Genomic DNA, 16,372 nt, shown 5'->3' on the forward strand with positions numbered 1-16,372 from the left:
TAGGGGTCAAATCAGAGCTGTAGCCACTGACCTGCACCACAGCCACAGCAATGCCAGATTCAAGCTATGTCTACAACCTACACCACAGATCAAGGCAATGCCAGATCCTTAGCCCACTGAGGGAGGCCAGGGACCAAACTGGCATTCTCACAGATACTAGTCTCATTCATTCCACTGAGCCACGATGGGAATTCCTAAAAGTCTTTTATGTATGTAAAGCTACCAATATTTTCTTTTACAGTTTCTTTCTTTTCCTTTATTTGTGAAAAGCTTCCTCACCCTGAGTCTGGTATTAACTTCCTTCTGCTTCTTTCATATTTGACTTTTTCCATTTAACATTTTCCCAACTTTATGTTTAATTCTATAATTCACTGTGGCTCAGTGGGAACGAACTTGACTAGTATCCGTGAGGATTTGGGTTTGATCCCTGGCCTCGCCCAGTGGGTTAAGATCTCACGTTGCTGTGATCCATGGTGTAGGTTGCAGACATGCTTTGCTCTTGCTGTGACAGCAGCTATAGCTCTGATTTGACACCTAGTTTCAGAATTTCCATGTGTGGCAGGTTCAGCCCTTAAAGGAAAAAAAAATCATTTTACTTTAAGTATGTTGTAAGCATAAAGTTGTATCTTTATATTCTTTCTAAATAACCACTCATGGGGTTCTCTCTCGTAAACAAGATTAATACATCCTGATTATAGTAGCCACCACCTACAAAATGATTCATTCTCTTTTCTTACTTGATTTAAAATTTCTGGGCCCTTATTAATGAAGATTCTGAAAAGCATCTCCTGAGAGTAAGGCTTAGTCTTGAAGAATCATCATTCTTAGCTGTAAAACGTCTTTATGCGAAGGGGACTACTGACATTACAGCAAATAATTGGTTTGGGGGTTCAATCCAAGGCCTTTAAATACAATGTTTAATGGATTCTCGTATCAAGAAAAATATAGACATAGGATCAATTAAGAGGAGTCACCAAAGAGTCTCAAGAAGTTTGAGTTGAAACTTTACCTTATTACATTGATTACAATTACAGGGCATAAAAACATAGGTGAGTAGACAGTAATTAAAAGCTGGATGAATCAGACTCTGGAGCTGGATCCAACTGTGTTTAATTCTTGGTTCTGTCAATTACTAACTATAAAACCTAATCCAAGTCATTCTCTCTCAAACACAAGTTTCTTATTTATAAATTAAGGATAGCAGTATTGGGAGTTCCCATCATGGCTCAGCGGAAACGAATCTGACTAGCATCCATGAGGATGCAAGTTCCATCCCTGGCCTTGCTCAGTGAGTTAAGTATCTGGTGTTGTCGTGAGGTGTGGTGTAGTTTGCAGACATGGCTCAGATCTGGCATTGCTGTTCAACCCCTAGCCTGGGAACATCCATATGCCAGGGGTGCGGCCCTAAAGAGAAAAAGAAAAAAAAAAAAGATAAGTGTTGCCTACCTGGGGGTGGGGGAGTTTCAGTTCCAGAGATGGGTCCTCTCCTGGTACTTTGCTACCATAACAGCCCTTTCTTCACCGGCCAATGTGAGACTTCTACCTGAGACTGAATACATCTACCGCATGTGTACATTCAGAGGCCGGGGCAATAACCACAGTGTGGGTTTGAACTCATTGGATACCCTGCACTGTAGATGTGGTCAGACATTTCCTTTGCTACCTCCATGAGCTTGTACTAACTACAGTCTAAAATCAATATCAGTTCTCTCTCTCTTTCTTTTTTTTTGTTTTTTTTTTTGTGTGTGTGTGTGTGTGTCTTTTAGGGCTGCACCCATGGCATATGGAAGCTCCCAGGCTAGGAGTCAAGCTCTCAGCTGCCAGCCTACACCACAGCCGCAGCAACTTGGGATCTAAACTGCATCTGTAACCTACACCACAGCTCATGGCAATGCCAGATCCTTAACCACCAAGTGAGGCTAGGGATCAAACCCACGTCCTCATGGATGCTAGTTGGGTTTGTTACTGCTGAGACATGATGGGAACTCCTATCAATATCAGTTCTTACCTAACATTCCTCAGACAATCTTTCCTCCAACATAGTTGCTTTGTCACAGAAACCCAGTTCCCTCCGGAGAAGAATTGGGGAATGTTTACCATATGTTCCCATGGTTGCCTTGCAGGGTCCTCCCTCCAGGGACTGGGTTTCCACTTCAGTCATGGGCTAGTGGTCTCTGGATACCTAGACCAGATCTGGAAATTGCAAGAGGGACCTAATCTTTCCATGTGACAGCAGACAGCCTGTTCACCAGCTAGCAAGTTTTTTTTGTTCTTGTTCTGGGAACTGAGTACTGTTCTAGTGACTGTGCATCCATTTCACTCTGCTAACACTCAACAACTGGTCCCTATGGGTCAGAGTACCCTGAATGTCACTCGAGTCCTACCATCCAACACAGTAATTGTGTGATTCTTGCCTATGATGGTGAATTACTGCTTGCTTTCTTCTGACATTCTGAAACTCCAGCCAAACTGTGCCCATTTGGAGCATAGTTTAAAGGCAGCTTCACTTATCCCCGTCTTTGATGTACTGAAGACCTAAGCATCTCAAAAATGCCTCTGCTCTCTCGCTGTTTTGTTCCCAGGAAACTTTATGGAAGGAGAGTTTCCTATACTTTGCCTGAGAACAGTAGGATGGGACATTCTTAGTTTTTCCATAGTAAATCCATCTAACATTTCTACCTCTCTGGGCCTTTGAACCCCTTCCTCAATAGTATGCTGCAGAAGTTCTAGAATCTCCATCTCATTAACTGAAGGCCATCCTGATGACCAAGCTTCAAAGTGACATCCCAACAGACTCTTAGGAATGGGGAAGCATGCCTGTCAATGAATCGTACCCAGTCCTGACATCTTCTGTCCCTCCTAGTCCGATGTCCTTAAAATCCACTCCCATACCCATTTCCCTAGTTCTTAGCAGGAGATATTAACCAGCTCCTGCAGTGTTTTAATTCTGTACCTTATCTCCTCCTGGAATAGGAATCATACTAACTGCTCAGGTTGAGCTGGAGTGAGCAGCCTCACAGTAATGAAAGCCCACTGGCAGTGGGCAGTAGTGAAGCATATCCTGAGGGGAATAAAATTATCTTGCAGGGGAGTTCCCATTGTGGCTCAGAAGAAATGAATCTGACTAATATCCATGAGGATGCAGGTTCCATCCCTGGCCTTGCTGAGTTAAGGATCCGGCATTGCCATGAGGTGTGGTATAGGTTGCAGACATGGCTCAAATCTGGCATTGATGTGGCTGTGGCATAAGCTGGTGGCTACGGCTCCTATTCAACCCCTAGCCTGGGAAGCTCCATATGCCCCAAGTGCAGCCCTAAAAAATGACCAAAAAAAAAAAATCATCTTGCAAAGTCCAGGTTTCAAGAGAAGTCATTGTATGGTCTTCAGGCAAAGGGGAACTGAGAATTCTGTTTCTGCTGGCCTGAAGGATTGAGGGCAGCTGGGAGGGGTTTTCAGGCTTCTCTGCCTTGTCCACTCTGCTGTAACAGTCCCAGGTCTCAGGTTACTACTGCCTCCCTGTCAGGGCCCCAGCTACGAGATACCAGACCTGTAAAGGTTGCACACCCAATACCCTCTGCTCTTCTACTGTTACTGCTTTACTGTTTTGTTTGGAGTGGAGAGATGGGTAAGTTCCAGTTTCCAAAGTGGATTTTAACTATCAAATTCTGTACCTGATTTTCAGCCCTGAAGGAAGGCCTTGGGGCACAAAGAAGTTAGGAATTCCCTTCAGTTCTACAAAGGAAACCTTCTGGATTTCACAGTGGTTTTTTGTTTGTTTGGTTTTTGGTTTTTGTGTGTTTTGAGTTTTTTGTTTTTTTTGTTTTTTTTGTTTTTTTTTTGCCTTTTAGGGCTGCACCTGTGGCACATAGAAGTTCCAAGGCTAGGGGTCGAATCAGAGCTGTAACTGCTGGCCTACAACACAGACACAGCAATTCCAGATCCGACCAGCATCTGTGACCTATACCACAGCTCACAGCAACACTGGATCCTTAACCCAGTGAGCAAGGCCAGGGATCAAACCTGCGTCCTCATGGATATAAGTCGGGTTTGTTACCATTGAGCCACCACAGGAACTCTCACAGTGTGTCTTAAGTTGGGAGTTGGTGGCTCCGAGATCATAGTTTTCTTTTTGCAAAACTTCCAATATTATCAACAGAGGCTGACTGGCTCCTCAGCACCTATATTTATCATCACCTCAAAACTTCAGGACACACAGTCCCCATTTGGCCCAATGTTTCACCTTCTACCTTTACTACATCCTAATTAACTACCAGTGAGACTGTTAGTAATTGTGATGAAACTAGATACCAAGGGTTTTCACTCCCCACTTACCAGTAGCAATGAGGATTCTCTTGTGATCAAACTGGTGAGTAATTCTATCTTAAGGGTCTACATTCAAGGGCCACACCCACATTGATTATCTTAGCTTGGGTTCCTCAGGAATCAGGGTCTCAGGCAAAGCTCATAAGTTTCGTTATTAAGAAATGCAACTGGACTTCCCATCATGGCTCAGCGGCAATAAACCCAGCTAGTATCCATGAGGAATTGGGTTTGATCCCTGGCCTTGCTCAGTAGTTTAAGGATCCAGTGTTGCCATAAGCTGCAGTTTAGGTCACAGATGCAACTTGGATCCTGTGTTGCTGTGGCTGTAGTGTAGGCAAGCAGTTGTAGCTCTGATTTGACTCCTACCCTGGAAAATTCCATATGCTGCAGGTATGGTGAAAGAAAGAAAGAAAAGAAAGAAAAGGAAGAAAAGGAAGAAAAGAAAGAAAGAGAGAAATAGAGATAAAAAGAGAGAGAGGAAGGGAGAAAGAACGAAATGCAACCCCAGGGAGACAGGAATGAGGAGAAACCAGAGTGAGGCGGGGAAGGAGGGAAAGCTCATGCAGAAGTGCATTACTGAGCTGACCACCATGTGGTCTCAAACACCAAGAGACTGATTGATCTCTCAAGACCATCTTCAGAGGTCAAATGAACTAACTCTCAGGACAGTTTATACAGAGGATGGGAGAGAAGTGAATTTATCCCTCAGCTCTTATCTCCTCACTGGTAAACTGTTTACCCTTTGACCTCAAGCAGCCTGCACTTCTGGGTTGTGCATACATGGGCACCAAGTGGGGGTCATGGCCCCTTACATTACACAGTCTGCAAGGATGCTCAGAACAGGAGGAGGGAGAGCACACGGTGCAGGTCCGAGGGGAGACAGTGCTGGGTTGTACTCACCCAGGGCCAGATGAGCCCCCAGCTTGATATAGCTGGAGGGGAGGCAGACAGAACATGTAGCTGAAGATTCCAGAGACAGGTTAGATGGAGGATCTGAGTGAACCTTAAAAGGTGACATACCACCTAAGGAACCAAAAGACATTTCCCAGCTTCCTTTTCACACTGTTGTGGGGGGGGGGGCAGGGTATGCATTCATCATGTCTGGCAGTGGCTGAGCCCATTGATAGTAGATGTCAGGGTTGGATGGACTGTATGTAGTCAGTTGTTTTCTCCAGAAATCACAAGTCTGTGTTTGCAAAGGACAAGGGAAGATGGTTGTAAGCAGAATTCTGCCACAGGCAGTGAGGGTTCCCTCCTTGCACTTTTCTCCTCTTGCTACTCAAAGCCTTCTTGACCACCATGTTGTGGGAAACACCATTTTGAAGGAAAGCATTCAGTGGAGTGGACAAGCTGCTAGATTCTACTGAGAAACATTATTTTGAAGGAAATGGAGTCAGTGGATTGGACAAGCTGCTAGATTCCACTGGATGATTTGTTCCTAGGCTAATTCTGCCCCAAATGGAAATTTCAACTAAAGATTTTTTTGGCTTAGCTAGACTGTTAGGCCTTCTGGTCTTTCCCCAAAATATATTTGGCCCTGGTAGTCACTGATTCACAGAAATACCATGTGGACCAAATAAGGACATTTCAGTTACCATGAGATACAACCAAAATTTTGTCACAGGCCAAGCCTATGCACAAAGTACTGCAGAGAACTTTTGCAAGAATACTACCATGACCAACACAATCGTGCCTGGACTTTCACATGCCATTGTCCTTGTTTCATTCATATTGCGGTGATACCTGGAACTATGAACTTATTTCAGCTCCCTAGTTTTTCTTTTTGATATTTCCTCTGCTTCTCTTTTATGTCTGCAGCTCTTGAACTCATCTGGCCTTTGCTCATGAAATAAGCCTCAATTTTTATATTCATCTTTTTTGTAACCTATGTCAAGATCAAAACTCTTTCACAATATTCTGCTGCTGGGCACATACACATCCAGATCTATGTAGGCAGGGATGCTCTATTTCAGTTTCTGGATCCTGTGCCATCAGAGCTGTCCACCTCCAGACAGAATTACCAAGTTCAGCAGACATCACTTCATCTTCTGGCCTGGTTCTCTACACTGTAGGCTAAACAAATTCAGTTTCATACTCACAGAATTAAAACTCTACTGAATTAGGCAAAACTGTTCATCAGAGTTACTTCTACAGCACATATACAGGCAGACTCTTATTAACTGCTTTCTTTTTAGTTAAAACATTTATTTTATTTTTTCTTTTTATGCCATACTTGCAGCATATGGAAGTTCCTGGGCTAGGGGGTCAAATTGGAGCTACAGCTGCAGGCCTATGCTGCAGCAACGTAAAATCCAAGCCGTATCTATTACCTGTGCTGCAGCTTACAGCAATGCCATAGCCTTAACATGCTAAGCAAGACCAGGGATCAAACCCACATCCTCACAGACCCCATGTCAGGCTTTTAACCCACTGAGCCATGGTGCAAATTCCTATTTATGGTTTTACTGGACAAAAAAAGAAAGAAAGGGAAAAAAAGAATGAAAAAATGGCTTAGGAAAAAGAATATTTTTGAATAATGTATCTGAAAAAGCCCAAGAGTACATTCAGCTTTTCAGGCACAAATGGATTCCGGAGCACAGATGCTCATTGGATCCAGGTCTCCCTCTGTCCCTCAGCTCAGCTTGATTCTTGGATAGGGGTCTTCCCTAATGGCAGCAATGTGGTTTCCAGAAAATCCAGATTTATAGATTCATTGCTCCATGTCTGCTTCCCTTTGCAACAGTTTGAACAAAAGTCTTAGACTTGACTCTTCTTGGGTCACATGCTTAACCCTGGGTCCATCACCAGAGCCAGGGAGATAAGACACTCTGATTGGCTATGGCTGAGCCACATGCCAAACTTTATTGCTGAGGGCAGAGTCAAAACCATCCAATCCACAAAAACTGGGAGTAAGGATGCCATTATTAGAAGAAGAGCAACTATTTTCTGGGTAGAATGAACAAAATATGTCCACCATAGTCGTCTTGACTGATCCACTTTTTCTTCTGATATGTTTCCATAGGTCCAGTTCTTATGGAAACCAGTAATGTCTAGATTTATTCTGGTGTACCTATGGATGTTCTATGGGCTTCTTTAGAGAATCCCAGGCTTTCCCTTTCTTCTTACAAAAGAGGCACAGTCTGAAGCTTGATTTCTTTTAAGGCCTGTGTACCCATTTCTTTTTCTCCTTTATGCTTAAAAAAAAACCTATTTTTACAAATATAAAAGGTGTATAAATATAGTATATGTAAAATATAAGCCATATTACTTTGCTGGGGTTTAAGCCAGCAAAACCAGAGACATAATGAGCTGAGCATCTCTATAGACACTACTTTATACAGTGGTACATTGTCAGGCTCCTGATGCAGAAAATCATCAAAAACAGCCAAGCTTCAAGTCCTGCTATACAAAGAGGATGTGTGAGAAATGAAATAAAGATGCAATTTGTTCCTAGACATGCATCCTTCTCCTACCAGGCACTCCCAGCAGGCTATTCCAACCACATTTTTGTGCTGCATCCTCAGCATCCTGTGTGGCTTAGGCACTATCTTGGATCCTCCTTTTGTTTCCTAGTTCTTCAGGTTATATATATGTTTCTCCTCAGGTTGGCATGTCACCAGTTGTTAATTATGATAGAAAGTATTCCATTTAAGACACCCCCAAATTTGCTTAATTGTCAAACAACAGAATTGGAGTTTTTCCTCCTCCCTTATTTTCCTTCCTTTTCTTTCTTTTTTTAGTCTTTTTAAAAGAGGGAAAATTTTAATGGGGAATGAGTAAATTTGTTTTTGTTAGAATAGAATGAAGCAGCCAAGATTTTTATTAAAGACAAACATTTGAGTTATGCTCTCAGAGAGCGTGTGTCTATTAATAAGACAAAGAAGTGCATGTTTTAGGGAAATACCCCTCTGTTAACTTCTGCAAGAGAACCCGGGGCTGTATCAGCACCCTTCTAAGCCAGATCTAGGACACTGGTTGGGGGAGGAGAAGTCTGAAGGAGGAGGAAAGACAAAGGACCATGGTGAACTAGGGGAGAGACAAGAACAAAAGAAACCCAAGAGGGAAGATTCTCCTGGATATGTCTCCAAGCTTGGCTTTGCATGGAGCCTGTGGAAAAGCTGATGTGATGGTACATGGGTGGCCTGTTTCTCTGTATTCTGGGTGTGTTTAGGTGTGGCTTATTAGGATTGTTTTCCTTCTAAACTGTATTTGCAGGACTTTTCAGATGTTGCATATATTATAGTGGAGAAGGGGCGGGTACACTTGAAATTTGAAGTCAGGAGGAAAAAGACACATGTAGACTTACCTTCCACGCTCATAAAGAGGCCATAAACTAATTTGGAAAATAAAACCCACATATGATGAAAACAATGGAAATTATCTCCAGCTTCCAAGTCAACAGATTCATTTCCTCATCCATCCCCTGACAATGTGTCTTAGGAGACCCAGAGAGATGCCAGCTCCCATCTGCTTTAATTATTTTATGATGCATTTCAGAAAGAGATTTGAGATTTCTAAGAATTGGAAATGTGGTCCAGCCAGAAAGTTTTTTAAACCCAGGCAGTGGGCTCTTTGCCGACAGCTCTCCGTCTGCCCCAGAAATGGTGCCCATTAGCACCACACTGATGGTGTGTGTGCTGGGTTTTAATTGGCACTGAACACACAAAGTGAATGGCACAGCCTGGGCCTCTGTCAGAGCTGAGGTTGTATGCGGAGCATAGAAAGCATTTCCCAGCCTCAGCTACTGCCAGGTGGAGGACTGTCTTTGCCTTTGAGTTTTTTTCTTTCACCTACTTGGCCAGGATTCTAAAATAGCTAACTTAGTAGTATATACAACCCTGGTCATGCATTAGAATCACTGTTGAGCATTTTGAAAACAAACAAGCACGAGGGCTACACCTTGAGCTCACATAAATCACTAGTGAGGGGATGCAGTCCAAACATCAGCACTTTTTTTTTGGGTGGGGGACACCCACTGCGTATGGAAGTTCCTGGGGCCAGGGCTTGAACCCAAGCCACAACTGCAACCTACGCCACAGCTATGGCAATGCCTGATCCTCAACCCACCACACTGGGCCAGAAATCAAAGCTACATTGCCACAAAGACAATGCCAGTCCTTAACCTGCTGCACCACAGAGGGAACCCTCAGGCATCAGCACTTTTTAATAGCTTCCCAGCAGATTCTCAAGGACAGACAAGGTTGAGTTCTCCTGGACTTTCTGGGAAATTCTCTGCTTCTGTCTGACCCTCCCCACCCCTCCCTCCCTCTCTCTCCCTACCTTCCCTCCAATAAAACTTTTGGGACAATAATGTATCTCCCCAAGAACACTTCTACTCTCTCTCTAAATACTGAGAAGATTGTGAACGTACAGTATTCGGTTTCCAAACATTTTTTAGGATTATAGGAGCCTTGTTTTCAATATGTGTATTTACTTTTATTTTGCCTTGAATGGTTCAGTTTATATTTCTTAAGAGTAGGAACCTTCCCTTACATGATCTCAGTATAGTTATCAATTTCAGTAAATAAAACATTGGTACAATACTTTTCTCTCATTACTATCTATATTCCAATTTTATCAAAAGTTGACCTAATATTACCATTCATAGCATTTTTTCCCCTTAGTACAAGGTACAGTCTAGGATCAGATATTACAACTGCTTGTTTCTCTTTAGCTTTTTTCTTTTTTGCTGTATAATAATGTTTTAGTGCATTTTTTGAAGTATAGTTGACGTACATATTGTATGAGTCACAGATGTACAATGTAGTGATCCACAATTTTTAAATGTTATACTCCACTTATAGTTATTATAAAATATTGGCTATATTCCCTGTATTGTATAGTATGTCCTGGTAGCTTGTTTTATACAGAATAGTTTGTACCTCTTAAGCCATTATCCCTGCATTGCCCTTCCCCCTTCAATATATGTATTTATAAAGTGATACACAGCAGTTTGACTTTATTTGTTAGAAGCCTGGCTCTGGCCCTTGGTGGAAGGAGAGGCTTAGGAAACAAGTGATGGAACTAAAGAAACTTGGGTGAATGCTTTTCCATTTCTCTATTGTTCTTCTTGGCACCTTTTAGGACACCAAGTCCTCCATTCATGCATGAAATACACAGATAGACACATAGACATTTTTAGGACTAACAGCATTTGAGGCCCCGTACTAAGTGCTAAATATAGACTGATGGAAAAGAATAACTTCTGCTTTTAAGTGGGTAAAACTTGCATATTTAACTGTAATACCAGGTTTTACATTTTCAAATGGAAATATTTGAGCTGAGTCATAAAGATTGAGTAGGAATGAATGGAGCACAAGAGGGAAAGGAGCATTGCAAGTAGAAGGGGAAGCAAGCAAGGGCTCAGAGGTGAGAAATGGTACAGCCCTGCAGGATCTGTCAGAGGTTCTGGGGGCTGGGGCTTCACTTGCAGTTGGTGTCTGGCTGTTGTCTTAACACCATTAGGTTTTCCTGCCTCCCCGCCTGCTGGGAGGGCATCTGAGGTGCTGCCTCCTGATTCAGAGCCTTTTTTTTTTGGCTGAAAATCTAACTATACTCCACAGTTTTATTTACATTCTGTTTTTTTTTTTTCTCTCTCTCTCTTTGCCAAGGGTTGGTGGGCGTGAGTTTGGGGGAGGAGAGAAATTGATGAACTGAATTCCCATCTGACTCAAGGGCCATATAGCATATGCATACACCCTTCGCAGGATGGCCTCTTTTCAATCTCAAGATAAAAGCCTTCAATCTTTAGTGATAAAGTCCCCAAGCCTTTCTGGAGGCGGGCCTGGGAATTTGACATTTTTATGTATCTATCATTTTTATTTTTATTTGTTTATTTTTATTTTATTTTTTTTCTTTTTTAGCCGCTCTGAGAGCCTATGGAGTTCCCAGGCCAGAGATCAGATCAGAGCCATAGTTGTGACCTACACCACAGCTGAGGCAACGTGGGATCCTTTAACCCACTGTGCTACACCAGGGATGAAATCTGCTTCCTGGCGCTGCAGAGACACTGCCGATCCTGTTTCACCACAGCAGGAACTCGGGCAACTTGAATTTTTACCAAGCTCTCCAAGTAATCCCATGGCATAGTCACATTGGGAACCACTGCTATAGTCCCCAGTGCTTATCTAAGATGGTGAAGTTCAGAGAACAATAGCCAACACTTACGTAAAAGTACTTATGTATAGTACATATATATATATATATATATATATAACATATATAGTTATATATAAGTACAACACTTATACATAGATCCCAAGCACTATTTAAAGTGCTTGGCTTGTATTAATTCATTGAATTTTTACTGTAACCCTACAAAGTGAGCTTATAACTGTTCCTATTATAAAGATGAAAAAACCGAGGCACAGAGTTCAAGTGACTTGTCCAAGGCACACAGGCGGTCAGTGGCAGAGTTTGAATAAAGCCACTCTTAATCCACACACTATATCTCCTCTCTCAATAGCCAAGACCATTAGCCAAGCTGGCAGGGAGACCTTGCTGTGCTCCAAGTACCAGCCGTGAGCTGGTAAAAGCTTCTTATGTGGCTCACTGAGGGGAGAGACCTTTTGTAGCACTTGCCCGCTGCTGTGGTCCAGATGTCACTGACCACAGAACTGGGAAGAAAGATGCACAGTGGACTGTACTGAGTCGGCTCCAGTTCACCCCTAGACACAGCCCTCACTCACTTGTGACTTCATCCACCAAGGCAGATGCCCTCAAGGTTCAGGCCAGTGGCTATGGAAGAACGGAAAAGGGAAGTCGATATCATAAAATCACAAGAGTGTCAAGAGGCTTTGGGCTCACATGCTGTACTCTGGATTGAGGTAATGAGAGGGCCAAGGAATTGTCTTTCAGGACCTGGAAGGCATGTCACGGAGCAAGCAGCCACCTCGTGCTGTGAGGTCAAGCATGGGAGCCCAAAGACCTTCCTGCCCCCAAATAGCCTTGTTGTACTCTCCCCACAAGCAATTTCTTCAGCTGCTTCCTTTTCTCACCCCAATTCAAGGGCAGATTCTCTAGAGTTTCCTTGGCTGCCCTTTCAACCCCATTGCCCTTCACACATTCTCACACTTGCTCAGGGCTAACCTAGAGGACCTGGGAGGCAGCCTCGCAGCTCATCACAGGTCTGCAGGACTTGAGGACACAGGACAAGATGCAGAGTGATTCTCCATGCCACCTCTTTTAGGTACCAGCAGTGCTTCTACGGGGTCAACCTGTCCAGTCTCCGGGGTGCTGCGGTGGACGAATACTTCAGACAGCCAATAGTAGTAAGTGTGTTCTTTCTTCCCATGGGTTTATCTCTTGATTGATTCGTTTACTCATGCACCTGGGAAACAAAGTGCTGTCAGGCTCTATGCTAAGCTATCACAGAAGGAAAGAAAGAGCTCCTTGGAGCACTGTGTTTTCACGTTTTCCAGCTCTGATCTCCTGACCAGCTAGGAAAATTCTCAGAGAATGATACTCTTGAAAGCAAGGAGATTTTCCTTTCAATCCGTAACTTCTAATTCTCCAACTGCCCTGACTCACCCCATGCACATACTCAACCCTCATACTTGCCGAATAATTCACATCCTCCCACTGATTCTAGTAGCCCAGGGCATAATAGAAGGGGAAACTTTGGATAATAAATAGAACAGGAATTTTTCTGTTAAACAGATTTTGAGTTTCAAGTGTGGTCCCATCTAGCTGCATAACCTTGGACAACTTTAAGTTTTCATTGTCTGAAACTCTTTTGGTTTTAAGTGGAAGAAAAGCCAACTCAAACTGGGTTAAACCAAAACAAAATTATTGGCCCTCAAATACTGCAAAGGCTGGAGATAGAGCTGCCTTCAGGGACCCAAGGCACGGGTTCAGACAATGTCACAAGGATCTGGTTTTTCTATTCTTATCTCCTTTTACTCTGTTGCTAGAACAGGCTCTCTCCTTATGGTAGCAAGATGGCAGCAGAGGCTCCAACTTCAGATTCTTACAACTCTGTCACAAGAGAGCCTGCCTTTTCCCAATAACTTGGCCAAAACCCCAGGATTAGTTTAGACATAACCCAATTTTCCTACCTTAGATTGTGTGTCCATCTGTGAACCAGTTACTGGTTTCAAGGGGAAAGTAAAGCTCTGATTGGCTAATCCAAGGTCACATGCCACATCTGGAGCTGAGAGTATATTAAGTTCCTGTGAAACTTCTTGGAGTGTTGAGAAAAGGTAAATTCTCAGTGGTCCAAAAAAACGCCAAATGTCTGCTGCAAAAATGTTGGCAAGGATTAAATGATAGAACCTAGTAAAGCATAAAGCACTTGATGGTTGGCATATAGTAAGCACTAAATAAATGTTAGCTTTTATTATTAATATTTTTCGTATTAAGCTTATGCCCTCTAAATCCTACTTCTTACTGACTTAAGTATTCAGGAGAAAAGCTAGACTAAAATGCTTGGTTTCCATTTATCCTGATAGAAAGATATCTTTGTTTTTTTTTCTGCAAGGACACATTTGACATTAGGATTTTGATGGCTCAAACAGTCAAGTACACAGTAAACTTTATGGATGCAGAAGAGGCAGATCTCCACAGGTTTGTACAAATCAATACTGCTCTTGACTTTTAAATCTCCTATACCTCTCCCATTTTCAAAACTTCAGAGCAAAGTTTTGCCACTCACACAGGGGAGAGATTTCAGGTGTGAGTCATATACAGGAATGGTCCATCAATTACTAGTTTCATTTATTGCAAAATGAAGATAATGATGCCTTCTTCATAGGATGCTTTAGGAATTGAATGAGAAAAATTAGACGTTAGGAACTTATACTTAATTTATCCAGATACTGTGTTGAGGCCTTTACATATAGTGACTCATTTAATCCTTATAGCAACACTATGCAGATGGTACTGTTTTTATCTGCATTTTACCAATGACAAATATGAGACATAGTAGAACAGTAAGTTGCATATACAGAATTAGGTAAATTGCATGGAATTAATAAGAGTGTTAGAGCTAGGACTGAACCTTTCCGAAGACCAAAGTCTAGGCTTTTTAACCACTCACTCAGGCCAGTACCCATAATAACGACAGGAAGAGGAGCTACAACTTGCTGCATGCCTATTATATACTAGGTACTGTACTGAGAATTTTATAGGCTCTGGCTCATTTGTTCAAAGGGTACATTCAATAAATATGAGTTTTGCCTCTTTTCTGCACCTTAAAATACTGTGAAACAAAGACTATTTTCTCAGGTGGTGATATGAATTCCCTTTAGATGACCTTTCATTAGTATTTTGCCCTTTTGTCCCTGAGAATATCAATGTTAGTATTTTTTCCTGAGTAAAGACTTAAGACCCAGCCAGGTTATAATTTACCTGGACCACTGCAGAAGCAAGAGTCAGGCTTTAGAGGGTATAGCTGGCTAACTTCTTCATCTGTCTTGAGATCATGATAGACAAAGGATGCTATATCAGTCAGGATAGGATAGAGCATGCTGCAGTAACAAAACCAAACTTCAATGGCTTATGATAACAGGAGGGCCTTTCTACCTTACTCTGTTTATTCGTTGTGCACCAGCCTTAGCTTCATGCAGAATCACTCATCCCAGCAATCAGGCTGGTGCAGCAGCCTCTATTTGAAACAATGCTTATTATTGAGGAAAAAGGAAAAAAGTGACAAAACATGTACTATCAATAAAAGCTTCTGCCCACAAATGACACAGCTCACTTCTTTCACATTTAATTGGTCAAAGCAAATCTTGTGACAGTATCTGAGCTCGAGAGGGTAGAAGAATGCAATCCTACTGTATGTTCAGAGCTGGAGAATTGGCATTTGGGAACAACTGCAATAACTACAACAGGTGCAGGCAAAATTGACTTCCTTTGGCTTTATTTGATACTCTGGGCTACTTCCTGAGTTAGGGAATTTTTTGAAAATTATGTCCATGTTGGCTTTTCAGAGATGTCATTCATTCATTTGTATGTTGATTCAGCAAATGTTTTTTGCGATTCTGTTTCATGCCAGGTACTTCACTGGTGCGTGTACAGGAACAAAAAGTAATTTTTTTAAGTCTCTCTTTGAGGAGCTTATGGTCTATTTAGGGGAATTCAAAAAGTGGGAGGAAATAATTGTAATGCAATACCAACAAATTCAATATGACAGTTGCAGCGGAACTCTCTAGAAATGCTAGGGTGGAAGAAGTTACACCTTTGGAGGCACCATAAATGCAAATAACATACAACTTCTTTTGAATATCTCTAGTGCAGTCACTAAAATGTGTGTCCTTGGAGTAATACAGCCCCATCATGGACCAATAATACCGCCTTTTTATTGTGAATTACTTTAAGTTTACAAAGCAATCTATACATTTTTTTCCACTTGACTTGCACAAGAAACTTGAGAGGGCAGCAGGAAAGAGAATTTGCCCCTTTTCAACAAGAGAGGAAACTGAAGCTCAGAGAATTTAAGTGGTTTTCCAAAGTTCCACAGCTAAAACATGTCCAGTTTCTCGATTTTGTTTTATCTTTTCCAACATTCCTTCTGTCCCCACTTACTCTGCCTTTGGCATCAACCATGGCCACTTTTGCATGACTCTTGCTGTAGCCCAGTGGGAAGTTAAATTACCTCCCAGAAAAATAAATGAACTCTGACCATGACCTTCTGAGCTTAATGTTCCCCCTTGTGGTCCACTCCATTTTTTAGAGGCTTGAATAGCCTCTCCTTTCTGAACAGCTATATAGGAGAGCTGCCACCACCCATGTTTTGGCTTCTGGAAGGATGGATGGCTGTCCCCTGTGTCCTGAGTCATCCTCCTCTCCAGCTGCTCCAGATGTGAAAATGCAGCTCCAGATGCTGCACTCGCCCAGGGGACTTCTGGGTCATTGCAGCCCACTGGGCTGGTCCTTTCATTAAGAAGCAACATTCTCAAATGTGCAGTGTCAGCCAAGCATTCATCCCCTGCTGAGAGAATCTTGCTACCAAAGCAGAACTACCTAAGAGGAAAAGAAAATGTTCTGTGACCGTTTCCACTGATCTCACAAATGTTTCCAGTATGTCTATCAACAGCAACAAAATAAT

At 42.4% G+C, this 16,372-nt stretch overlaps 1 protein-coding gene across 2 annotated transcripts in view; it reads left to right on the forward strand.

Annotated features, from left to right (window-relative positions):
* Positions 1-16,372, forward strand: part of LOC125120029 (histone-arginine methyltransferase CARM1-like) — a 267,252-nt gene that overhangs the window by 232,253 nt on the left and 18,627 nt on the right. For both annotated transcript variants that reach the window (XM_047767702.1, XM_047767704.1), the window contains exons 8-9: positions 12,512-12,593; positions 13,802-13,887. In XM_047767702.1, the coding sequence (XP_047623658.1) occupies positions 12,512-12,593; positions 13,802-13,887 (168 nt within the window). The remainder of the gene's footprint in view (positions 1-12,511; positions 12,594-13,801; positions 13,888-16,372) is intronic.

This window comes from Phacochoerus africanus, chromosome 2, assembly GCF_016906955.1.
Source record: "Phacochoerus africanus isolate WHEZ1 chromosome 2, ROS_Pafr_v1, whole genome shotgun sequence".
Lineage (NCBI taxonomy): Eukaryota > Metazoa > Chordata > Mammalia > Artiodactyla > Suidae > Phacochoerus > Phacochoerus africanus.